The sequence below is a fragment of the Candoia aspera genome, chromosome 1, assembly GCF_035149785.1.
Source record: "Candoia aspera isolate rCanAsp1 chromosome 1, rCanAsp1.hap2, whole genome shotgun sequence".
NCBI lineage: Eukaryota > Metazoa > Chordata > Lepidosauria > Squamata > Boidae > Candoia > Candoia aspera.
The window spans coordinates 286,340,991-286,368,119 of record NC_086153.1 but is presented as its reverse complement, the minus strand read 5'-3'; the positions used below and the strand labels follow the sequence as shown (position 1 = coordinate 286,368,119).

The following is a 27,129-nucleotide window of genomic DNA, read 5'->3' as shown; positions in this document are numbered from 1 at the left end:
ACATCTTTTCTTATCCCTACATGTTTTATGTCCTTGCAGGAGATGCATTTCAAAAATTAGTGGTGTGTTGCCCACTTTGCAGTTACTCCCCTTGCTGAACCTGAGCTGGTAATTCAGAAACAGAATTCTCAACTGTTTTAATCTTTGCAATGCCTTAGCTATTATATATCCAAGCTATTTAACATGACTTCCTGAGAAAAGCTTGAAGACGTTTTGCCCAGAATTTGAACACAGAAATAAAACATATTTTCTGCTTTAGTATTTTTAAATTAGCATAGGCTACTTGGATCCTTAGAAATTGCATGGAGATGGCTTAAGGTGACAGAGATCAGAAAACAGTTTGGCAATGGTAGGCACCTGACATGAACCATCTTTGAATTCAGGTGCTATCCACTACTGGCTTTCTTAAACATATGCCACAATGGAGGAATTATTTCTATTGATCAGATAGCTATTTATACACTTTGCTAAAATGCTATTTAACAGGAAGGAAAAGAAAAAAAAACACTTCTCGGCCTTTTGGCTAAGATCAAGTATAGTAAGAAAAAAAAATGGAGTGGTGAAAGAGTGCAATGGGGTGAGGTTCCACTAATTATATCTTTGATACTTGCCAGAAGGTTGTTGTTAGAGCAGCAACTGTTAATTGTCTAATTTCACCAGTTTAAAAGAAAATAAAGCAATAAGATGAGAAATCAGATTATCAGATCTGAAGTAATCTAATGCCAAATTGGCACTGGAGGATCTGCAACTCTATCTGATACACCTTTCTTTGTAAGCCTCTGTGTGTCTGGTGGCACTTTCTCATGCTATTTGAAGGGCAAACAAAGAGCTGAAATGGAATGAATGTACAAACAGGAAGAGTTCAGGTTAAAAGCACAGGAGCTCAAAGGCCATGAAGAGGTATAAATTCTCATATATGAAACACCAACAGGTATTTTTTTCTGGCACAGTAAAAACTATGGAAATTAAATAAAATAGGGGTATCTGAATATTTAATTCAGAGATGATTCAAAGGCTGTTTGATCACATCTCTGAATCAAATCATATGCCCAAACTGAATCACTTTAGATCATCAATCTGAATCCGATGCTTCTGAATTTACTTAGATTATCCAGATGACTTCTTATCCAGATGATCAGTTTGGAGGGAACTAATCATGGAAAAGTTAGGGGGAAAAAACCACTTTTATTATTCTTACAGAATAACAAAGAAGGTAGCCCCTTTTGTGATTAAGCCTTCAGGATTAAGATACTGTTTGCATGTAGGGAGATATACTGTCATAATGGTGCTGAATTCTGAAATAACCATTTGTTTCCTTTCCCCTGTCTCTAAATCAGCTATTTGAGACAGTGGCAGCAGCTTTACTTTGTCAGATGGAAATGCTTTCCATCTGGGATTAATTGAGAAAGTACAATGGCCAGTGAGAAGAAATTCTGTGATGTTTCAATATAAAATTGCTTTTGAATCAAGTGCAATGCCCATCACTTTTGTCTTTATTCAGATAATGAATCTTGCACGTGTTGCAGGCAATTTTGGCTCCAACAGGCTGATCGAGGGCTATGTATATTTTCAGTTACACTGCCATATGTCTTGGACATTCCTGATGCCCTCTTCTTTCTTTTATCACTACCTTCCAAAAAGTTTTCACATTATATTAAATCATAACTTGTGAAGCAGTCCACTGAAATTACTAGAGCCATACTGTGATTGATTTGAAATGAATCATTGGGAGGAAGAACTAGGGGGGAAAAAACCAAGAACTTGAGATTTTTATATTTTTATTTCTAAATCTGTTGTTCATGGCCCCTAGGAATGGGATTCTGCCATTCAAATATAAAGGAGCAGAAAAATAACAATTAAGTTTAAAAGAAATTTATTACAATACTAAAGCCCACACAACTGATGCATCAGAATGGAAAGTTTTTTTTTTTTTCCTAAAAGACCAATAGCTGATTGTGCTGTATTTGCATCAAGCATTAGAACACACCAATATTTCATCATCTTTCATTATTCCAGTCTAGCTAATAGGTATTTGCTGGAATTAGCAAGATGCACACTCAATTCATGCAAACCCTGATGTATTTTAATCAACTACAGCTTGTGTAGTTATTTATATATCGCTTATACATCACTGATTCTTGATGGTTTACAATGTAGTAGTCATAATTGCATAAAACTGTATAACAAAATTACAATTAAAAGAAAATGCAATAAAAACATACACAAATAAGATCCATAAGACCATATTGGCACTAACTCCATCTAACCAAGGTGACACTAACATTAGAATGTCCTGGGGAATAATTCTATCTTGGAAGCTTTGTACAACAGTGGTAAAAGCTGGACCCTCAGGGGAAGCATTCTGCATGATGGGGGCTGCCATGGATTGGTATGAGCAGTCATTAAAATGAGGGAGATTATATTTTATTATTCTGAGCATGATCACTTTACTTACTTACTTACTTATTTATTTATTTATTTATTTATTTATTTATTACTGATATTTAGCCACCACCCATCTCCCCCAGAAGAGGGACTCTGGGCGGTTTACAATAAAATCCCACATAAAACATAAACATTAAAATCACATAAAACAATTATAATAAAACACAATAAAAAAAATAAAATCCAAGAGAAATGTAAAATCCAGGCTGGTGGGAGGGACTCTAGGGTGTGAGCCATCCCCAAGAATGGCTATTCACTTTCCTGCCCCAGGCGAGATGGCAAAACCAGGTCTTCAGGGCCTTCCGGAAGGTCAGGAGAGAAGGGGCCTGCCTCACCTCCGGGGGCAAGATATTCCAGAGAGTGGGGGCCACCACAGAGAAGGCCCGCTTCCTGGACCCCGCCAGATGGAATTCTCTTACAGATGGGGTCCGTAACATGCCCTTTCTGGATGATCGGGTGGGGTGGGCCGATGTAATGGGGATGAGACGGTCCCTCAGGTAACCTGGCCCCATGCCATGTAGGGCTTTAAAGGTAATAACAACACCTTGAATTAGACCCAGAAGCAAACTGGCACCCAGTGCAGCTCACTCAGCAACGGTGTTATATGTGCCCACCTAGGTGCACCAAAAATAGCACGTGCGGCTGCATTTTGGACCAGCTGAAGCTTCCAGATACTCTTCAGGGGTAGCCCCATGTAGACTGCATTGCAGTAGTCTATATGGGAGATAACCAGGGCATGAGTGACTGTTCAGAGGGCTTCACGATCCAGGAATGGGCGTAACTGGCGCACAACCCGAAGTTGTGCAAAGGCCCTCCTGGCCACAGCTGCCACCTGCTCTTTGAGTGGGAGTCGTGAGTCCAGGAGAACCCCCAGATTACGCACTGAGTCTGTCTGGGGCAGTGCCACCCCATCCAGAACTAAAGATGACAGTTTCCCAGAAGATGAAGCCCCATCAACCCACGAGACGGATGATCTCACCCAGTGGTTTCATGTAGATGTTAAACAAGAGAGGAGAGAGAACCGAACCCTGCGGCACCCCACAATGGAGGGGTTGAGGGTCGAATCTCTCCTTTCCTATCACCACTGACTGGGACCGGCCCTGGAGGAAGGGGGTGAACCAGCACAGAACTACGCCACCCACCCACAACTCCCTGAGCCGTCCCAAAAGGATACCATGGTTGATGGTATCGAAAGCTGCTGAGAGGTCAAGGAGAGCAAGGATGGATGCACCACCAGAGATCATCCATAAGTGCGACCAATGCAGTTTCTGTCCCATATCCTGGCCTGAAACCTGACTGAAAGGGGTCCAGATAATCCGTTTCCTCCAGGACCCTCTGGAGCTGCAGCTCCACCACCTTCTCAACCACCTTCCTTAAAAAGGGGAGGTGGGAGACTGGACGAAAATTTCCAGCACAGTTGGGTCCAAAGATGGCTTCTTGAGGAGGGGGCACACCAGTGCCTCCTTAAAGGTGACCGGGAACACCCCCTCACTCAAGGATGTATTTACCACCGCTTGGACCCAACCACACGTCACCTCCCGAGCTGCCTTAACCAGCCAGGAGGGGCATGGATCTAAATAACAGGTGGTGGCATTCACAATCCGGAGGATCCTGTCCACTTCCTTAGGTCTAACCAGATCAAACTGCTCCCAGATAACAAGGCTAAAACGTTCCCTCGGTATCTCCACAGACACTGCTTCATGCATGGAGTCCAACTTAGACCAGATCCGAGTGATTTTATCCTGCAGATGCTCAGAAAACTCTTCCGCACAGCCCTGTAGGTGGGTCACTGGGCCCACCTTCCCCAAAAGGGTACGTGTGATCTTAAACAGGACCGTCAGACAGCAATCTGCGGATGCAATAAGAGTGGAGAAATACTGCCGTTTCGCCGCTCTTACCACCACAGGGTAGGCCTTAATAGCACCCCTAGCTTGTGTTTGGTCGGATTTGATCTTCGTCTTCCTCCAGCGGCGCTCTAGGCATCTCTTAAGCCTCTTCAAAACTCTCAGCTCCTCCGTGAACCACGGGGAGTGTCGGGTTGGATGAGGCAAGAGAGGCCGCACAGGTGCGATCCTGTCCAAGGCCCCGGCCACTTCCCTGTTCCAGGCAGCAGCCAGGGCCTCCGCTGGACAGTGCAGCAGATCCCTGGGCACCTCCCCCAGCTCCCTCTGAAACCTCACTGGGTCCATCAGTCGCCGGGGGTGGACCAATCGAATGGGTCCTGCCTCCCTGCAGAGGGGAATGGCATAAGAGAATCTCAGGGCCACCAGGGCATGATCTGACCATGACAATGGGGATAGATGCAGCTCTCCCCTCAGATCACGTTGCCACTGCTCCCACAAGAAGACCAAGTCCAGAGTGAGACCACTGTCTTGAGTCAGGTCCCGAATGATCTGGGACAGGCCCATGGCTGCCATGGTAGCCATGAACTCCCGAGCTGCCTCCGAGGCACACCCCAGGGAAGGCAGATTGAAGTCCCCCAGAACCATAAGTTTGGGGAACTCCACCACCAGCCCTGAGATGGCCTCCAGCAGTTCAGGCAGGGAGGTTGCTACGCAGCAGGGAGGCTGGTACAGTAGTAATACTCCCAACTGTTCTCGGGAACCCAACTTGAAGAACAGGGTCTCACACCCGGCAACTTGTGGGGCAGGGCCCCTGAAGGCCACAAGAGACTCTCGGATGAAAACAGCCACCCCTCCTCCCCTACCCTGGTATCTCAGCTGGTGCCACACCGAAACCTGGCTGGGCACATTTCCAAAAGGGCTACCCCCACTTCTGAGCCCAGCCAGGTTTCAGTGATACACGCCAGGTCTGCCCCCTCCTCTGCGATCAAATAGCATATGAGGGGGCCTTTGTTGTTAACTGACCTGGCATTAAGCAGCAGCAGCCGGAGACCAGGGCCCTCAAGGATCTGCTGTCCAGGGCCCAGGTCTGAACTCGGAGGGCCGGAACACGCCACCGGTAACAAACACCGGGGGCATCTTCCCCAAAGATATGAGGAAGTATTAACAGTAAGTTTTCTATTTGAATTAACATAGAACATTACAAGAAATGCTTGTGTGGAAATTTGGGTGTTTTAATCAGCCAATCCATTTTATGGGAGAGGGCTCCTTCTTCCATAAAAGGCTCTATGAGGCTTTAAATAAATACGTGGATTAGAAAATCCATCAGCATGTAGATATATAGACAGTATCATGCAGGTACAAGAAAAACCATAAACAGCAAGAGGCTGTTGAACTCAGTGTGATGAATCTTCTTGTATCATGTAGAGAGGCTTACTCAGAGCAAGTAGTTCATACTCAATAAACTGAGCAGTCTCCTTAAGGGGCAGTATATTTCTAAACCACTCCAGATTTTTCCCCTTCCTTACAAAAATGTTGATAGCAATAGCTGCCTCTACAGAAGCCACCCGTAGCACTTTTCTTCACTTTTTTCTTCATGGCCACTTCTGTTCTGCACTTCTTTCCAACTAACCCATTGGAATCCAATTCACTTCCCTTTTGCCCTTCCAAGTTTCAATCCTGCCCATCGTGAGTAATTTTCCCACCGGGAAATTTAGTCACGGATGCAACCGCCAGCCTATCTCTATCTGCACTGGCCACCCTGGCAGCCAAAACCTTGAATCCTTTGCTCTCCCAGGATGCCCCTCTCTCTGTGTTAGCTGCAGAAAGTAGAATCCCACCTACTATAGGAAAACAAGCGTTGTGCATTTTTCCCTTTTGTCTCCTACTTATTCACAAATAGTCTCTCTCTCTCTCTCTTAACTTAGAGCTGGCTGGGGAATTGTGGGAGTTGGTGCACACATCTTAAAGTGGTGGAGGTGAGAAACACTAACTTAGAGCTATGTCTCATATTCCCTTTATCTCCTTAGGTTGCCCCTTAGTAAATTAAACCTCTTCCCTTTCCTCTTTTCCTAGCCAAGCCTCCCAAGCTCAACAATTTCTGTTCCTCCCCTTTCTCCCCTGTGCATGAGTTTGGGTGCATCTGGCTTTGCACTCCCAGGTCCACAGCCTTTTATATCTTTCCTGGCTCCTCTGAGTATCATTTCTTGCCTCTGTACCATTTGGGACAGACCTCCTCCCTTCTAGAGGTTCCAGCCATGATTTTTGTACTGACTCCAAGCTGTCTCCCAGCAGCCTCTTACTGCTTCCCTTAATCTTTATTTATGTTAGCTTTGCAAGGGTCATATTTCTTCTGCTTCTGACTTCTGCCAATTGCAGACTTGTGAAATCTGATCCTTGACACCCAAATAAGCTTCCTTATTCTCCTGGCAAGCTCCTGCCACTCTGCACCAGACATTAAGTCCTTTACGTATTTCTGCATTGTTACCTTCTATGTTGCCTGAATACAAGCACACAAAGGCACACACATATCTTGGAACTGTTCTCATGGCAATAGAGGCCAGCAGGCAAATATGAACTCCAGTGAGATGAGAATGCCAATCTTTGTGTGGAAAGTGGGAAAAACTAAGTCCAATTAGCTGCCTTCTTCCAAATAAATGATGTCTTCTATCACCAATTATCTGACCTGGAGTTGAGCCACTTACTGCTGTACTGTTTAAGGTAAAGGTAAAGGTTTCCCTTGACGTAAAGTCCAGTCGAATCCGACTCTAGGGGGCGGTGCTCATCTCCGTTTCTAAGCCTTAGAGCCAGCGTTGTCCGTAGACACTTCCGGGTCATGTGGCCAGCATGACGACACGGAACGCCGTTACCTTCCCGCCGAAGCGGTACCTATTGATCTACTCACATTTGCATGTTTTCGAACTGCTAGGTGAGCAGGAGCTGGGACGAGCAACGGGAGCTCACCCCGCCGCGCGGTTTCGAACCGCTGAACTTCCGATCGGCAGCTCAGCGGTTTAACCCGCAGCGCCACCGCGTCCCTCGTACTGTTTAAAGATAGGGGCAAATAAAGCACCTTTGCTTTTTGTGATAGACCTCTTAAGTACTGCTTTTATAAGTCCAGAAGACCACAGTTTGACTACAATTAAAGGGTGTTTCAGATGGGCTTGATAATTTTACTGCAAGTCTTTAAGGTTGGAGCTTGTATCAATAGCCCCTTTTAAATCAGGGCAAATATCTCCTCCAAGTACAATCATTCCTGTACTTTGATATGGCCTAATGGCTAATCAATAATAAACTATACTATACTACAATCATTCCTGTTCCTTGCTTTTTTGAACAGTCTTATACATCACTTCAATGCTTGCTTTTTCAAAATTGCTCATGCATTCCTTAGGGTGGCACTTACGAAAATCAGTGATCAAGTTAAGAGACAAAACTATTTTCAGATCATGTCTGTGAAGCTGACAAAACACTGATTTAAAGAAAGAAAACAACACTGCACACAACATGCTTTTTAGCAGCTCTGAAGCCTTTTCCTTTAAGGCAAGATGAGTTAAGGACAATTTGTCACAGTGCTGAAAGTTACACTGTTTTATAGCAAAACAATCCATATATCTCTTCTATAGATTGCTTAGAGGCTGAATTTATTTACATATTTCCAATGCAAATGTGTCCTCATTTTTTTAGCTGACTGTAGGATTCCATGCTTTCAGTACAGAAACCTCTTTTTAGATGGCTTTGAGCCCTTCTACCTTTCTCTGTAAAAAATCTAGTTATTTACCTATGAGGAAAATAGCTGAACTCTGCAAGAACGAAAATATTGTAGCCTCAGGTTCTTCTACAGTTGAGATAATAAAAACATCTCAATATTTCCTATAGATTATAACCAGGATAGACATGTATGGGGGGCATGAGTATCTGTGTCTTTGTGGTTTGTCAGAGGGAAGCAGAAATGGTCTGGAATATAATAGCTAAACCAGATTTCTCCAGTTTAATATCTTCCAAATTGCTTTATTAGAATTTGCAGAATTCTCCATATTCATAGTCACATAGAGGTCTGGGGGGAAAGGGGGGGGGTCAGGAGGACAAATGATAACCCATGCATCATGACATGAGTGTGTACTGTAATTGATGCAACTTACATACCTGCATCAGATGTTCATTTTGTCATTGTATAACTACAGGTAGTCCTCATTTAACAACTACTTGTTCAGTGACTGTTCAAAATTACCATGGTGCTGAACAAGGAGACATATGACTGTTCCTCATGGTTGTGGCTGTCACAGCATCCTGCTGTCATGTGATCACCATTTTTGACCTTTGCTGCTGGCTTCCAACAAAGTCAGTGGGGAAGTCAACAGGAGGTTGCAAATAGTGATCACATGACATTGCGCTTAATGACCATGTGGGATTCACTTAACAATGGCAACCACAACTACTGCAACTGCTGTTGTAAGTCAGCATGGTCACATGATGTCGTGCTTTATAACCGTGTCACTTCGCGACGGAATTGTCGGCCCCAATTACCATCATTAAGCAAGGACTACTTGTATGTCATTTGCATGATGACATACCATAATATGTCATACCACTGGAAAATTCATCCTCTTTTACATCTGAATGAATTTAAGCAGCTTCTTTTATGGAGGGAGGAAGACACTTGTTGAGTCTCCAAGTAAAGCTGGGTTTTGATGTTGTTTGAGCTTCATTGTTTTCCAGCAGACATTTCTTTAGCAGCCTAGGTAACAACATCAATGCATGGGAGAGTGAAGTTTCATTAATGATGTTACCTAGCCTGGTAATGAAACATCTACAGGAAAACAACCAAGCTCAAACAACACCAAGTACCCAACAGTTCAGTGCTGAGCTACATATATTCTTTACTATTGGAATGCCAAGTGAAATGTTTGTTTACACTGTCCTGCATTACTTTTCAGATAAGCTCAGTGGACAACATGGATTTGGACAATGTAGGCAACCTCCAGGAGATATCTTCCAATTACTTCCTATCATATCTATTTAAAGGAATAAACCTCCAGTTCCCAATCCTTTCTAAGGTTCATTGGTGCTGAAAGACTAGGTTTGCCAAACAGCAAGGGCTGAGTTATGCGATGTATCCCCTGTGAAGAAAATACCTGACTGCTTTGGGTTAGTTAGATTAGCTATTTTTATCTTTACCACATTCTGTAGTTCACCTCTGCATCACAGTAAATTGAATAGCATCACCAGAATGCTGTTCAGACCTATTCAGAGGCCATGATTCCTTAAATGCTGGGAAGTAAGTTTCATTGAGCATAGACTCACTTCCATGTGAACAGGTATAACAAAAAGGTTAAAAGATCTAATTGGGTTCAGCTACTGGTCATGCACTTTTCTTGGCAAAAGTAAGAAATGGTTTGCCATTGCCTTCTTCAGCGGTATTTTTTCAACTTCCCAGTCTAGTCCACAGCCCTGGAATTCCCTGGTACTGTCCCATCTGAGTATAGCCAGGGTTGACCCTGCTCAATTTCTGCAGCAAGACTAGGTTGGTTAGGTGCCGCCACCTGCTGAAACAAGTAGACATAGAACTGCGTTGTAAAGCTGATTAGAAATTGTCTAATCTTCATGTTGTCCATCTACAGTATGAACATCCTCTGCTGCATATGTTGCGCAGGGAAATGGGTGATTTGTGCTTAGCTTCAAGCTGAGAAGCTGCTGGAAGCATTGTTACTAGATGGGAAATATGGTGTGACAGACATTATCAGGCATTCTAAAAAAGACAGCCACCTTCCCACACTTTTGACCTATATGTGCCTTCTGATAACCTCTCCCTTTCTCCTAGCAATGAACCAAATTCCAAAGGATGTGCTGAAGCCTCTGGAACTGAATAAAATTAGTATTTTATAGATGTATCTGAGGAAAGTCTAAAATATTCCATATTTCTCTACCTGTAATAATCAGCAGCACAGGATTGTTCTCTGTAGCTATTCCAGAAGTCAGCTAAATGGAGAACTTGAGTAGTTTGCCACTCTGAAGGCAGGGGTGGGAGGGGGAAGTGGGGGGAAGGAGAGGGAATGATAGTACCATAGGGGTGACCATGTGAATATTAATATTTAAGTAATTGGGTAGCTGTTTCCCTGGCTCTGTCTTTTTATCACACTTTAATGAGTGTGCCTAAAAAAAGTGGTTGAATTTCTACAACATACCAAGCCACAATCTAGCCAACCATATCTGAGCTTAGTGTGCTGTGTAAACCCAGTCTTTGTAATCTGTTTACAGTCCAATATAATTGAGTAAACCATGGTTAAGTTATCATGAGTAAATGTGTCACACAAATGCAATCAGGGTGGGGACAGTTAACTGGGATACAATATTTTACTGTCTTCATTCTAATGAAAAGTGCTTAAACATTCAAGCTTACACACTGATGCCTGAACTTGAACCAACCTAAAAAAAGATGGTGCTTTAAAATAGATATTGGTTTTCTTTGGTTCAACATGCCTACTTTTGCTTATTGTGTGAACTGAAAACCCCTGGATATAACTATGTAACAGTAAGAGGTCACACTGAGCAAAAAGAATTTCTTACCATCTAATCTGGGACAGATTAATCTGAAGTTTAATCTTTCCACTATTTACTACCAAATAGTTTAAAAAATATTATCTATTGGCTTGATATAACCTTAACACAAAAAAGTAAGAAGCCAGAGGAAACAAGAAGGCTAGATAGTATCACTGATGCCACAAATATAAGCTTGCAAGAATTTATAGAACAGTCTGTTTTCATATAAACCTATGTATTTGTTGAGACTGATTTCAAAGGCTCTTAGTCCCACCTTTGTGAGAAATTGTACATGCAATACAAAACGATGCTTTTCAGTGATGTCACTAATAGGGCTACAGACCTAAGCTGCAAAAATCCAGTCTACCACTAGATGGCAGCAGAAGTTAGCTGGCAAAGTTCTTTTAAAATTGTGTGGCTTAAAAGTTCGACAAATATTCACAACTCATAAGTGGAGACAATGTGTATTTTTCAGTATTCACTAAACAAGGGAATAGAGATCTGTGATTTATAAGGGTTGCATTCATGCAACATTCTTAACCTTGTTGCTAATTTAACCTATTTTCTGAATTTGCACAATCTTTTTCAACTCTAGTGATTTAATGAAAAAGTAATTTCATTCCTGTCCTATATATTTTACTTACACTAATACTACTGCTTTTCAAAAATTATCATCAAATATTTCTGGTTATAGTTTAAAAAAGAAGAGCAAAAATGTATGGATTGAATTAATAATATTAAGCTGAGCCTCTTGTTCCACTAAACCAGTCCATTCCAGGGGACAATGATGTAGTTTACACTGTCTGTCATAAACTCTCACTGCTAAGACCTTTTAGATCATCAGAGGGAGGGAGGGAGGGAGGGAGGAATCAGACTAAATAACATATTTAGGTTGCAAATCCCAGATCTTGTTTATTTATAAAGCAATAAATATTCAAAGAAGCATAATAAATTGCACGGGCATGTGTAAACAAACTGTACAATGTAACTGAATCTAGTTCAGGAAGGATTACTGGAAAAAAAAATACTTCAAGAAGCACATCATCCTGAGTGGGTAATTTGTGGCAAAGGGTATGGGAAGATGCTTAGAAACACTTGCGGTGGACAATAGATGGACCAGCCTCATCGTACTCCTGTTTGCTGATCCACATCTGCTGGAAGGTTGAAAGAGAAGCCAAGATGGAGCCCCCAATCCAGACGGAATATTTTCGCTCAGGGGGGGCAATGATCTAAATGGAGAAAAGAAACAAGATTGCAGAATGAGCTTTATCAACCTAGATCTCTAGGCAACATAACTTTGTTTAATTTGTTTCTAATAACAATGGCTTCTTAACAGTGAGACATCGGCACACAAATTGGACTAAAATTGTACAAGTGAACTCTGACTTGGATAGAAGAAACAAGAGAACCTTGGTGAAGAAACAGTATGCCTTGCTTACTTGTGCGGGCAAAGCAAAATACAGAGGGGTACATCTTTCCCTTCCAATAAATAAATTCTGTCAACTTGAGAATCAGCATAGTTTTTCTCCATTCTAGGGCCATGCAGAAGAATATTGCCCAGTATAACAGTTTTAACACTGCAGAAGCACTGCCTATAGATTTTACTGTACCTTTGGTTAGGAGTCTTACAAAGCCACTTCAATCTTTTCTTGACCCATACAGAAGGCTATCTGGAATGCCCTTCCAGGGACCTTAGGGCTCTACCATAATTTTCAGTTTGATGTATGAAACAAGTTCTCACACCTTAATTTTCATTGTGCTGGGAGCCAAAGCAGTGATTTCTTTCTGCATGCGATCAGCAATGCCAGGGTACATGGTAGTACCTCCGGAGAGTACATTGTTGGCATACAGATCTTTCCGGATGTCAATATCGCACTTCATTATGCTGTTGTAGGTAGTTTCATGAATGCCAGCAGATTCCATACCTTGGAAATAAATGAATATTCATAGGCTGACTGATGAAGAATAGAGGAGTCACAGCATTTGAGCATTATTAATAGCAGAAAACTATAAGAAAAATTGTAAAAATAAGAAAGCATTTATCAAAGCAAGAATTTTCTATAAAAATAGAACGCAGAATTAATGCAATAGGCACAGGCAGGCTTCACACATACAGCCATATGAAATTCCTGAATCCATTTTCTGTAGCTTACAGATGCCCCTTTGTTTATAATTGCAGAAAACTGACTGCATATTTTTTGCCATTTGGAGATAGGATGCACACGTAGTGTAAATCATAAGTAGGCATGTCACTATTAAGGGACAAAACTCTCTCCCAAAGTCCCCTTAAAAAGCCCAGCCTTGTCTACATATGTGACATGGCATCATCCACTTTGCAGTCTTCACTCTTCCACAGAATATTATATGCAGCCCTTGAATCCTAATAGGGTTATCCCTATCCCTAACCCATACCTAATCAAGGTGCAAGTGAAATATGGAAAGAAGGGTTGTGTTTTGCTTTTGCTGTGAGAAAAAAGTAGATCAGAGAATTTGACATAGTGCCAGTTGTTGTTTTCCCCTCCTCCTGTAGCAATTTATACAAGAGAATTTCTGTTGACTATCTTGCTATTTCATGTATTGCATTTTTTGATCCAGCTACCTCTGAGATTTAGGGATTGTTGTCATGGACAAAATATGTATATGAACAACTGGTCTTATGGAAGCACATTGAATGAACCTGGACATCCCATACTAACATAAATTTGCAGTGGGATTTGGAGGGACAGCCTATATAAATTCAAATAAAATTAATGGAAATGACATTGGAGCAGTGCCATAACACATAATAGTTTTGATGTGATAGTACATGACATCCATAGCTTACAAACTGGTAGCTTACATGTGAGAACGCTGACATACAATGGGTAATGTTAGCATGTGTGTTGAATGAGGAAAAAAAATGTAAAGGTTGCATTAGAAGGGTAACAAATGATGAAGGTACAAGCAGAAGCTTAGCAGTGAGCATAAGAAAAACTTACATCAGAAATACAAATTCATGGGTTACATTCCAATGTATTAGTTGACAGGTGGCTTCTTAAAGTGAACCGAAATTAGATCCATAACAAGGCAACAGCTGATGAACAACTGCTCCTAAATCCACAAGGCTTGTATTATAAACATTTTAGGCATCATCAGTTGCAAAGGGAGACTACTTTTTCTGTCATGACTAAAGTTGGTCTCAAAGAATATGAATCTACACTTGCTTTTTTGGAACTTTGGGCCATTTAGTGATTACAGGATGCAACTCCTAGGCACTGCTCCAACATCATTTCTTTTCCATTTTACTTGATTTTATATAAATTACCCTTCCAAAATAAGGAAAATATTAAATAACAGGGACATGAAAGGAGACCCCTCGGCCATGCCCCAGTCAATGGTGACATCACCGGCAAATCCTTTCAATACAGAAACGCCTTGGTAGGTACTTCTGACAGGGGGAAAAAAAACCTTCCAAAATGTACTACAGTTAAAGAAAATGACCATGCCTAAATCAAAACAACCCAAACATGCAAAAATACACATAGCCAAGCCACAGTGATATGCAAATCAACACCCATCTTTTATTCAGGATATTCAGCTTCACTTTGACATTAGCAAGATAATGGATCTGACACTGTCAAGAGTGCCATTCTAAATTCAACACCATGGAGGGAATAAAAAGATTTAGCACTTTGGCAGGGCTAGAATTCCTTCTCTTGAATATATTCAGGGTTAAACTGCCAAACCAGAATTTATTTTAAAGGTATTTGTGCTCCCCCCCCCCCCTTTTATACCTTTATACTTAAGGCAGTGTGATCAAGGAAGTCCTTTGTATCTTGAAAGGAAAGACCAATATACTTCCTATCATATCTGGCCAATATATTAATTTATGGCAATAGTCACATGGTATGTAGAATTAGGGAGACAGACAGAGATAAAGATGTGCCTAAGAAATAATCATCTGATATTTTTAAAAAAATTTTGCTGGTGAAGAGAATTATCATATAGTTGAATGAGTAATTTCAATTTAAGTAATTAATTAAGACCAGAAGGATACAGTTATTAGGCTTCTAACATCCATATTTATTGGCATTGCTGCAGTAATTCTACACAGGAGGCAAATGCACTCCAAAAATAGTAACTGAATGCAGGATTTTTAAAAATTGTTTGGCTGTATGGAATGGGAGCTCTCCAGCAACAGCTGTTGGTAGCCAGTTTCAGTGTTGTATTGGTTTATGCTTCTTTGTTTTAAAAATTAGAAATGTCACTTCTATATGTCACATCTGCTAGGTAGTTTCAAAATAATATTACAATGACTATAAAGGCCGTAAAATGTCTCCCCCTCTATCCAGAACAGATGTCTCTACTGCTGCCAACAGAGAGGCAGTTAGCCCTGGAATGAAGAAAAAGCCCTGAATTGATTGTAGTCAACAACAGTACTCAAAACATTCCTTTAATGGTGTCTGTAATGTAGGTGGAAGGGTACTCAAGACAAGACTTCTGTGTAGCTGTACACTAACACATGCACTTCTCTTCTTAGAGAGATTATCCTCCTTTTTCTCATCCTTTCCTAGAGGAATGCGTAACCTGAGGCTCCAGGGCCACTTGTGGTTCTTCCCAATGTCTTGGGTCCAGCACCCATAGTCCCTCCAAAAGTTGCTTCAAAGTATTTTTTTAATGTTGCTGGAGGTGAAAATCATTAAAATACATGTGGAGTGGTTCTATGAGCTGTATTCTGTTTAATTTAATTTCTGCCCTGGCCTCTGATTTGTTGCACTATGACCCCCAGCATGCCATTCAAAGGTTAAGTGTGGTCATCAGCCCAGAAAAGAATCAGCACTTTTGACAGTTAGACTACTGTCCAATATTGCTACTCATTTCTATTAGTTCCAAAATGTTTTGTTTACCTTTTTGCATGTTGTATCCTTTTACTTTAATTTTACACCTCCTTTATAGTTTACTGCATAGAGAAGCCATCCATCCATCCATCCATCCATCCATCCAACACCAAAGTAACTTCAGGCTAAAGCTTCCATGTAAGAGAATTCCTTACCAATAAAAGATGGCTGGAAAAGGGTTTCTGGACAGCGGAAACGCTCATTCCCAATTGTGATGACCTGGCCATCAGGCAACTCATAACTTTTCTCTAGAGAAGAGGAGGAGGCTGCTGTAGCCATTTCATTCTCAAAGTCCAGAGCAACGTAGCATAACTTCTCCTTAATGTCACGGACAATCTCACGTTCAGCTGTAAAGACAAATCCAAAGATGTATAGCAAGAAGGAAAAGACAAAAGCTGAGAAGAAGACAAGTGAAACGGGTTAAAAATCCTTTCCCTGTAGTTCAGTTTGGGCATTACTGTTTCAATATATCCTCAGATAAGATTTCCAGGATACCTACGAGTGGGAACAGGCCCAAGTGTTTCACCAAGTCTGATGATGGGGAAAGAATTATGGTGAAATAGAGATTATGCAGAAGTAAATACAAAAGTACAGGAGCAGAATTTAAGAGGAAAAAAGTACAGCGTGGTGGCTTCAGTTACAGGAAATATTTAATTAATTCTACTGAATGTGTATTTATGTGACTTAACTTAATGATTAATTTTATTGGTCATTGTTAAGCATCAAATAATTAAATGTGTCAATGAAGAATATAGAGGAACTTACATTTTAAAACAATCAAGCAGGATATTTTTGTATGACATATACAAAAATATATTTGTAAGTTATATGTTAGATCCATATTTAATTGGAATAGACACAATTAAATTAATGAGACTAGAACCAGTGTGGAATGATAAAGTTAATGTAGATTTTAAAAACCATTGCAGTAGAAGTGTCATATTAAGAATATGGAATAGGTATAAATGCAGGCTGTACATGAAAATACCTTTATTGGTTTCAGCACAAAAAGCATTTTGTAGAAAAGAAACAGCAGGCAAAGAGAAATGGTTAACATATCAAGATTTGTTAGTACAGGTGCATGGAGAACTTAAAACCAAGAGAACACTTGACTACAGAGGGATTTAGTTTTCAATGGTTTTCATATGCACAGTTAAGAGAAAGATTTAATATAGATAGAAAGGCAACTGGAATTGAACAACATAAGATGGAATTCAAAATTGAACTGTGTACAAATAATGAACACATGATTGCTAGTATGTATAAAGTTTTGTTGAGATTTGAAACAGAACAAGTTAAAGAATGCATGATAAAATGGGCTAAGAATTTTAGTTATAATATACAGATGGATCAGTGGGAGAGAAGTGTTTAAAAGGATCGAAATTCACATCGTGTTATAACTTAAGAGAGAATTTCCATAAAATGATGTACTGTTGGTATATGACTCCAGATAAACAATCTAAGATGTATAAAGGTACTTCTAGTTAATGTTGGGAATGTGAAAAACATGAAGGGATATTTTACCATGCATGGCGGACTTGTGAAAAAAAAAAAAATTGGATACAAATACATATGATGATATAAAGAATATTAACGATCAATATTCAGATGAAACCATTTTTTTTTTAAATTGGGACTTTTAGATAACCAACTAGAAAAGACTCAGGTTGGTTGTGTATATGGTATAATATGCACAACACTGGAGAAATACTGAAATACCCACAACAGAGAAATGGATTGTGAAGATGGCATGATTTACAGAAATGGCAAAATTGACCTGCTTGATCAGGGATAAAATAATAAGTATTTTTATAAAAGACTGAAAACCTTTTATGGACTTTTTGCTGAAAATGGGAAAAAAAATGGTGGTTTCTGGATATGCTGACTAAAAAGGGTTGAATATAGGATAGAGGAGAATTATATAATCTTAGGGAGGAAGGATAACAAGTTTGTTTGTAACTTCTATAAAGAAGATCAGAAGTTGCTTCTTTGATTACCTTTTTTTCTTTCTTTATCTGTATTGTCTCCCACATTTTTCTTTTTCCTAACTTTCCTTTGTATATGTCTTCATGTTTATCTTTTACTCATGTAAAAATCTTCAATAAAAATTATATTTTAAAAAATGAGACTAGAACCAGTCATGATGAGCTAAAGCCCCATTAAGTTTCAATGGTCCTGCTTTAAATATGACTGAATCTAGATGCTACACAAACAATTTAATTTGATACAACACTCAAAATTCTACTGTGGAGCCTATATGCATACTCCACTATATAAATATATATTAACAGAAACTCTGATATGCAGAAATATTGGCCAGAGATAAATTTCAACTATAATTACCAGTTGTTACAAAGGAATAGCCACGTTCTGTCAGAATCTTCATGAGGTAGTCAGTCAGATCCCTGCCAGCCAGATCCAGGCGCATAATGGCATGGGGAAGGGCATAACCTTCATAGATAGGGACATTGTGTGTGACTCCATCCCCTGAATCAAGGACAATACCTGTGAAATAGAAATGTCCAAGTTCTCATAAGTCTGTCCGTATTTTAGAAAAGTGTTCTTGCATATGTCATGCAACATCTCCAGAGATAGGTTAGGAGAACAGAAAAAAATAGTATGTGACACAGGATGTACAATGGAAGTCTGATGTGACAGATGAGTATGAAATATAACCTTCCTCAGTTAATAATTCTCAGTGTCTTACAAGTAGTTGAAATGGAATACTTTTATAACTTCAGCCAACTGTAGACCTTAATGCTTATTTGAATCAATTTTGGGTCAAAATAGCTCCACTGGATTATAGTCTTCCTTTCTTATTTATGTCATCCTACCCCAGTTTTATAATGCTCCATTTTAATAAACAAAGAACTTAGCTGAATAGTGAGTTTGTGGATTCTGTTTCATGCAGCTGTATCTAAACAAGTTGTTTCTAATATGGGGATATACTCTTAAATTTGTCTATTATAGATGACAATTCTCCTTAACTTCCCATGTTTTATGCACACTGGGGTCCATGAGATATTTTCAGCAGTGGTACTTCTTTTCATGGTCTCACCACATAATCCTGCTATACCTTAATGCCTAGTATCATAAAGGTAGAACCAACTACCTGAATCCCTCCTACTAGAGCATCCACTTTGATCTCAGCTGGGTCTATTAGATTATTGGCCTGACCTATATGGTAAGGAAAAGATGGGAAGACACCAGTCACAGGAAATCATCAAGTGCATTTAATTACATTTATTGGCAGCATATATTGATCTTGGCTGATTCTAAAAAACTAAGTAGGATCAGACTGGTTAGTGCATGCCTGGGAGGCTACCATGAAATCCTAACACTATAGACTAGGCTTGGAAGTAAAATCATCATCATCATCGTCATCATCTGAAATAAAGCAATAGCAAATAATTGCCCTGCTACTGTTACCAAGAACACTAAATTAATTGTCCATGTCCATCAAATGCTAAACTTAGTTTGAGGGAGACTTTGCTTTTCACTGAGCTTTATGTGAAAGCACCTAATATGTGCAATAATTTCCAAGTTACATTATGAAGCCACTTAGCATAACTTCACTTTTGATGCAATAAAGTGGACCACATTGCCACTCATTTCATGTATAAATTACAATTTCTCACTTAATGCTGTTCTCAGTGGAAAGCAAGCAGTGTTCATTAAAAGATTATGCCTTTCCTCTTAAGATAACTCTTAAATAAGAATATATTTGGGCTGCCACTCAAATATATCCTTATTTGGTGATTGTCTGTTGCAATATCCAGACTAAGGCATCAATTTCTCAAAATAGAAGGATGGGGTATTCTCTCTAGACCATTATGATATTCACTCACTGTAATTCATTATAATTTCTAAGGGACATATGTTCATCTCTGCATGAAATGGAGAAGTGCTAAGTACTTGATGCAATTAACTTCCAATAGTTGTATTATTTCATTGGTTAGTAATTTTTTTAAAAAATTAAATAGTAGCACCATCCACAATCACATGTGAGAATGCTGAAATCTGAGATTTTACATTTTTATTTTCATTTTATTCTGCAATATACAGGTGTCATCTGTCACCTGTTGTCTACCCACAATATAAGCATTTACTAGGTCAAAGTTCAGGGAAGAGTGTGCTAAGGAAAACAACCAGTTGATTCTTTTACCTGTAGTACGTCCAGAAGCATAGAGAGAGAGAACAGCTTGGATAGCCACATACATGGCAGGCACATTGAAAGTCTCAAACATAATTTGGGTCATCTTCTCACGATTGGCTTTGGGATTCAGAGGAGCTTCTGTGAGCAGGGTGGGATGTTCTTCAGGGGCAACACGCAGTTCATTATAGAAAGTATGGTGCCAGATTTTTTCCATATCATCCCAATTAGTAATTATTCCATGTTCAATGGGATATTTCAAAGTCAGAATACCTCTCTTGCTCTGTGCTTCATCACCCACATAGGAGTCTTTCTGGCCCATACCAACCATAACACCCTAAAGGCAGAAGAAACACAAAAAACAATACCATGGATTCAGAGACCTAATACCAACATCTTTCCCCATCAAACACCCTGCATGTGTGTTATACTTCAGTCCACATAACTCCTTAGCAGCATGGCTGTTAAATTCTAATACATGAGGCATAAGGTTGGGAAAAGCTAGTGTAAATTCACAGCATGAAATCACTGACTTCTGTATGAGCTAGTCTGTAGATCCTTGAATTTAACATTTAATTAATTTAGTATAAGTAAATATTTTATTCTTTTGGTTGGCTATTAAACATATGTAACATGAGGCTAAAGTAAAACTATGAGATATAATATGGTAGGTTTCCTCTTACTCTCTCGAACACAAAAAACAGACCTTTCCATTTCCAAACCAGTGGTGATCAGCATTCCTCCTTTCACCCAAAATTTGATACCTGTAGCACCTACTAGTGATGAATTCATTCAGTCTACAACCTCCAATTTCAGAAAGGCTTTTTTCATACCACACTCTTAACCCATTGATTTTGGAAAGTGGATTTTGTAGACTCAGCAGTGCTGATACACTTCTAAATCCTGAATTTGTATTGCAGTCATCACCAACTCTGAAGCCTATGAGATTTTTTTACTAGCCCTTATTTATTTCATTAATTTTTATCCTGCCTTTAATATTTTTATAAATAACTCAAGGCGGGGAACATACCTAATACTCCTTCCTCCTCCTATTTTTCCCACAACAACCCTGTGAGGTGAGTTGGGCTGAGAGAGAGTGACTGGCCCAGGTCACCTGGCCGGCTTTCATGCCCAAGACGGGACTAGAACTCAGTCTTCTGGTTTCTAGCCCAGCACCTTAACCACTAGACCAAACAGGCTCTATTTATTTATTATGACCAGGATCTGGCATTTCCAGTCCTTGTGTCCGAATCCTTCTCTGCATGGACATTTCAGTAATTTCACTTGATATACCCATATCAAATCCACTTTTTGTATCAGAAAATGCTGAGGTCCTTAAAACTCATAGAATAAGCTTCTTCTTTTGTCTTAATCAACAACTATATTTTTATATCTATCTTATTTATTTTATTTTCTATCCCACCTTTATTATTTTTATAAATAACTCAAGGTAGAGAACATACCTAGTACTCCTTCCTCCTCCTATTTTGCCCACAACAACAACTCTGTGCGGTGAGTTGGGTTGAGAGTGACTGGCTCAAAGTCACCCAACCGGCTTTCATGCCTATAAAGGTATTGCAATAATATAAAATTTTGATTTTCCCTCTTCATGAACTAGTGTAGTTTTTAGTGTGTGTGCTTACATTGTGTACATGTACTGAACAAGAAAAAAAATGTACTGTGTTAAACTACAGCAATATTGCAATTTTTGCTGCAAAAGTGAACTTGCAGCATTGCAAGAGTTCCTAAGGCCTACTTACATGACTGAATAACCTGAAGCTAAACACTCTTCTCCAAGTAAAAGAAAAATACCAAACACAGTACTGTATTAATAAGTAAATAAAGAATTTAGGAAATGTAAGATTTTTTAGAGAGGATTGGGATTGGCTGCAAGTTACTGTGAAGTTCACAAGTTTATGATGTGGAGAAAAGGTGGGAAGGGAAAAACAAATGCAGCAAAAGTGCTATGGAAGAAGGGAGGGCAACCCAGAAGAGGGATGCAGCAGATTCAGAGAAAGAAGGAAGAGGACAGGAGATTGCCCACATGTGCTCTGGACGGCTGTTCCCCACAAGGAGACCACAGAACAGCAGTTTTCTGTGGGCTTGAGTACCGGAAGATGCCAGGATTAGCCATCTTGCTCACCACAGCAGTGGGCGCCTTTTAAAGGACACTAAGTTCACTAACCTCACTTGCTAATCACTTTCGGAAATTGCTCATTAACTACTTCTAAGCTATTAGAGACCTTTGGAATGATAAGTTTGAAAATGCTGGGTGAGTCTGCCTTCAATCCTCAATGAAAGAAAATTTTAATCATAAGCTTAAGAATTTAAAAAATCTTAATAAACAGCTAAAAGCTAAATAAGATTTTGATCTCAGAAAGTTATAAACGGAGTAAGGGCCCAGATAAAATTGGAATATTGAAACTTTTACAATAAGATTATGGAATTAATTATAAAGTACAGTTTCTTGTGGGAAATAGATCCTGTTTTGGTTTTACAAGACATAACACAGGTAAATAATTTCATGATTTCAAAAGCAAGACACTAGAGGGAACTAAAGATTTTAGGTAGAGGAAAGATATACAGGCCTGCAAGGTGGTGCAAAATGTTATAACAGTTAAAATACTGAAAGAGACTTTTGAAGAATGGAATCAGAAAATAGTAGCCACAATATCAACAATATCAGTAATGTTGTCTGCTTCTATGGATAGACTATGGACTTTTTATGGACTTTCTGCTGACACCAGGACTGAAAAGATGATGTTTCATCGATTTGTTTATAGATAAGAGATGGGATATGGGATGAAGAGATAAATGTTTGTAACTTTAGAGTGGGTGAACAATAACTAAATTTGTTTATACTTGTTGTGATGCAGGTTTGAAGTCAATTCTCTATATATTTCTTTTCTTTTTCTTTATTATATTCTTACTTTTCTCCTCTTTCGCTTTTTTTTCCTTTTTCCTTGCACTTTTTACTCCTTCTCTCTATTCTTTTTTCTTTCTTTAACTTTGGTTTGCATTAGATTTTACTATCATAATCAAAATTCTTAATAAAAAATGAGAGAGAGAGAGAGAGAGAGAGAGAGAGAGAAATTGAGGGCACAGTGGAATCTGGTGAGATGAAAATATCTCCTGGAGCCAAATAAGATTTAATGAAGCAAAGTGGGAATGGATGCGGGGGGGGGGGGGGGGGGAGGGAGGCAAAGAATGCTGTGCATTGTACGGTGGTTGGTCAGTGATAAAAAACCTGGGGGATCTATTCCCCCTTTTGCTTTTCCCCCCGAAGCGCCCAGAGAGCGGGAAGGGAGGCGTAGTGGCGTTACCTGGTGCCTAGGGCGGCCTACAATGGAAGGGAAGACGGCTCGGGGGGCATCATCTCCGGCGAAGCCTGCTTTGACCAAACCCGAGCCATTGTCGCATACCAGGGCGGTGGTCTCTTCGTCGTCACACATCTTGGGAAGGAAAGCGGGAGCTGAAAAATACAAGATCGGCAAAGACTCACATCGCTGGTGGCGAGGTGGAAGGGGACTCCGCCTACCGTTCGAATCGCTGGGGATGGGTCAGTTTGACCCCCCCGGATCTCTAGAAGCCCTTCACCTTAAGCCCGGATCAGCAGCAGTCGAACAACTTGCCTCGGCAGGAACGCGCTCAGGCGACGCCGGGTTAGACGCTGCTTTCCCTGCCACGGCGCGCACTTAACAAGGATGGATCATCTTTAGCAGCCGGTCGGTTCCCCTTTGGCTGCGCTCCCTCAATTCATTTGTTCTAGTGGCGGCACACGGCTCTAGTTACCGTGCGGAATCCAGTCGCGCCACCAAATGATTTTCGCTCCGGCTGCTTCAGGTCAAAGAAGTTCGACCCACCGCCTCAGCAGCTGCATTGCCTAACCCGCTCGAAGTCGCTGCCAGCCATTGGGGCGTCGCAGGAATCCCAGGGGTTGTGCTGAATACTGTTGCCCCCCGGACCCCAGCCTGAGTCCGCCCCTCAGACTTTTGTGGAGTCAGAATGCAGGACATACCTTTAGCATTTGGGGGGATGCGTGTTTCTTCGGATTTTTGTTTCCCATAATAAAGGGGGGGGGGGCAAATACAAATGGAAAACTTGGTAAATGTAGCGCCGCTCACGGAAGACTCAGGAAGAAGTCCTCGTAATGCGTAGGCGCTTCTTTCCTCTCATTAGAGGGCAAAGAAATGGCGGGAACTGTGGGAGGAACGGGCAGTTCGTCCTAACCCTACAAAAGTTGGAGTTCCAGGACCTTCTAAAATGCAGCATGACAGCCATCTCCTCCCGCGCCCATAGGATGGGAACCCCAGTCCAACCAGGATGGGCGAAAGGACTGTGGAGAGCTGAGATTTTAGCCCCCCTAGCTGTCGCCCTGGCTGTCCTGAACGCGGCGCTTCTCGCGGTAGAGCAGCCTCCTTGCAACCGCTCCCATTCACGCACCCGATTTGCAACCGTCCCAGCCGTTCCTCACATGCCAGCGAGGCGATGGGCAGAAACGGGACGGTCAGCTGTGCTGTTGTTACTCACCGGCTCAACACTCTGTGCGCTGGGGTTCTGGAGCGCCAGCTGGGTCCTGGCTCCGGGGAAGCGCCACCCATTTATACCCGGCGGAGTGGCGGTGTCGCTCTCGGGCTCCGGAGGGACCAGCCAGACACCTTGTCCTTATTTGGTCGGCTTCACGCCATTGAGTGGCCGTGAGGCCATTAATGGAGTAGGGAAGGGAAAAAGTCACAGCCGGCCGAAACACTCGGGGCTCCACAGCCCTTGTAAGGAAAGCGAAGGGGTTGCATTCAGTCGGCAAAGGGGATGGCCAAATAGGGCACCCAGTAAGACGGTGGGGGATGTGGAAAGGGGGGGTCGAGTCTTGCCATCCCACTTCTGGAGACAAGTTAAAAACGGTGTGTGAGTAAATTAATGGAAGTATGGAACTGGCTTTCTCCATCACGGTAGTTTAAAGAATCTCAAAGCTGTAGAAAGATCATGCATTAAGCTCTAGCTGCCGCCACGTCTGGCATGTGTCGCCCTAGAGTGGGAAAGAAGCAACTGGACCAACGAAATCTAACATTTCAAAGAGCAGGAATGGATCCATTAAACATATGCACATGCTGATGTCTGTTATAAAATCCCCTTACTTTCATTGTCCTTCAGTCCTCCACACCTCAGTGGTTGGTTAATTCTCCATTCTTAACTGTTTTAGGTGAAGAGACTTCATTAAAATTAATAAGGCTTGTTTATGCACACTGTGTGTGGGATGCTGCTGCTACTGATAAGCAAAATCCTTAATGTTACATCTTGTGCATTTAACCCATTAGGTTCCCCCCCCCCCCAGTGTAAATAATCAGGTAATTATTGAGAGAATTGGTTACATTATACTGTTTCACATGTGTAACAGTGGTGGTCCTTTCCTGGTGGTGAAGTGTCTCTCCAGCTGTGGTCTCTTACTAAGGTTCAGTATCAGTGGAAGGAGAAGACTGGAGGCAAATGGCATTTCTGTGGTATTCAATTTATTTGTCTGCATGTACAAGAATATGAGATGATGTGCTGTTCCCAATGGATTTCTCAGAAACCCAAAGCACCATAAGATGCATTGCAGAGAAAGCAAGTCATTTCTCTCCTCATTTTTAATTCAGCTGTGTGATCCGTGAGTTGCAGAAAAATTAGAATTCACTGTCTACCAGTAGCCAATTAGCAAACCTTTTCTTGGGTGACTGAAAGTACAATCCACACTCAGGGCCTAAGAGGTAAGAAAGAGAGGGATAGTGCAGAGTTTTTATGACTAGCTTCCCACTGAGACTATACAAAGGTCTACTTGTAATAGCATACAGTGTGCATCCTTAATCAGCTGAAATTCCACTCTAACAATTTACTGTTGTGATCATGATGGGTGTGCTTAGTTTTAAATGACTTTCAAGAACCTGAAAGGCATAGGTGAGTTGTTTCCATTCCTATCTGTTCTGTTTCTATTAAATATCTGCACATCAGTGCTACTTTTCACTTTATGATGATAGACATTCCTGACATTGTGGCAATGACCCACCCAATGAAGAGATTTTTCTGACAACATGCACTGCCTATTTTAGCCAATCCTAGATACGTATTTAAGAACAGATGTAGAGTCATGGTTTGGCAGCTTCCCCAATCCTCCAGATGTATTGAACTACACCTTTCATCATCAAAGCCATCCTTTGGCTTTCTAGCAGGATTTGATGGATAATATAGTACATCTTCAGAATATTGCCAGGTTGGAAATATTGTCCAAAAGTTGTGTCCAACTTATTTTACTAGGTTCATCATACATTCCAAGACTTCATTATGTTCACTGGAAATTATATTCTAAGTAGAGTTGTATGTAAGAAATGTTCTGGAATCCTTGGAAATGGACAGTAAATAAGCAAAAAGCACCATTCAGATGTTTTCTGCATGAACAATGAATGAATAGAGAAAGGAAGATCAGGTTTTCCCAGTCAATTTTCCCCTGACCTATATGCATATTTTCAAAGCCTGAAAGGGTTATGCATGTACAGTAAATGGTCCTAAATGAACTTTCATATGTATGCTTAAAAGCTGGCTTAGGATCAATGAGACATGTAGTGTGGAAGAGGGAGCCCAGTAGCACAGTCCCATTCTCTCCATGTCTTTACTGTACATATTGGAGAAGGTTTGAAAGGGACTATATAATCCAGGGATGGGCAACCTGCAGCCCATCATTTAATTTCACATCATTGTTAGTCAATTTTCAGAAATGCTTTCTAACTAATCAACTCAAACCACTGGCAAAATCAATCTGTCCTAGCTTATTGTGCAGGGAGGGAGATAACAAAGACGAATTCAAGAAAGATAAAAAAGGGATTCCACAGACAGCCAATTGGTTTTGGTTGTCATTCCACCAAATGCTTGCTTAAGCCACAACCACCACTAATTTATATGTCCTACATATAATTCTACAAGAACACCCATTGACTTTAAAAAAAAAAAAAAAGCCTCGTTGCCATTGCTATAAGTAATATAGTCACTGGGAGACAGGCAGCATATACATTTAATAAATAATAATAATAATTATTATTATTATTATTATAGATTGTGAGACATTTGTGGACAAAAGTTTATCACTTGGTAAACTAGAGTAAGTAGCTTTTAGTTCATGGGCTACAGTTCATGCTGGGTGGAAACTAATTATTAGAACTGAAGTTGAAATCTAATATATCCAACAGATGAATAAAAAAATTGTATTTCTAGATTCAGTATTTGCAAACCATTTGTAATAGATTTG

General features: G+C 40.6%; 1 protein-coding gene across 1 annotated transcript; it reads right to left on the bottom strand.

The window, feature by feature from the left end:
* Positions 1–11,722: 11,722 nt before the first annotated feature.
* Positions 11,723–23,323, bottom strand: ACTC1 (actin alpha cardiac muscle 1). The gene is made up of 6 exons (XM_063289998.1): positions 23,180–23,323; positions 19,869–20,193; positions 18,047–18,208; positions 15,859–16,050; positions 12,570–12,751; positions 11,723–12,055 (listed from the first exon to the last, which is right to left on the bottom strand). Exons 1-6 carry the CDS (start codon positions 23,306–23,308, stop codon positions 11,912–11,914), a joined length of 1,134 nt encoding a protein of 377 aa, XP_063146068.1. The 5' UTR covers positions 23,309–23,323; the 3' UTR covers positions 11,723–11,911.
* Between the last annotated feature and the right edge of the window lie 3,806 nt (positions 23,324–27,129).

Coding starts and splice junctions, on each gene's coding strand:
- ACTC1 (XM_063289998.1), bottom strand. CDS start 23,308: ATGTGTGACGACGAAGAGACCACCGCCCTGGTATGCGACAATGGCTCG. Junction 12,752..15,858: donor TTTCCAGCCATCTTTTATTG/GTAAGGAATTCT, acceptor TTTATTTCCAAG/GTATGGAATCTGCTGGCATT. Junction 12,056..12,569: donor CCAGCACAATGAAAATTAAG/GTGTGAGAACTT, acceptor TTCTCCATTTAG/ATCATTGCCCCCCCTGAGCG.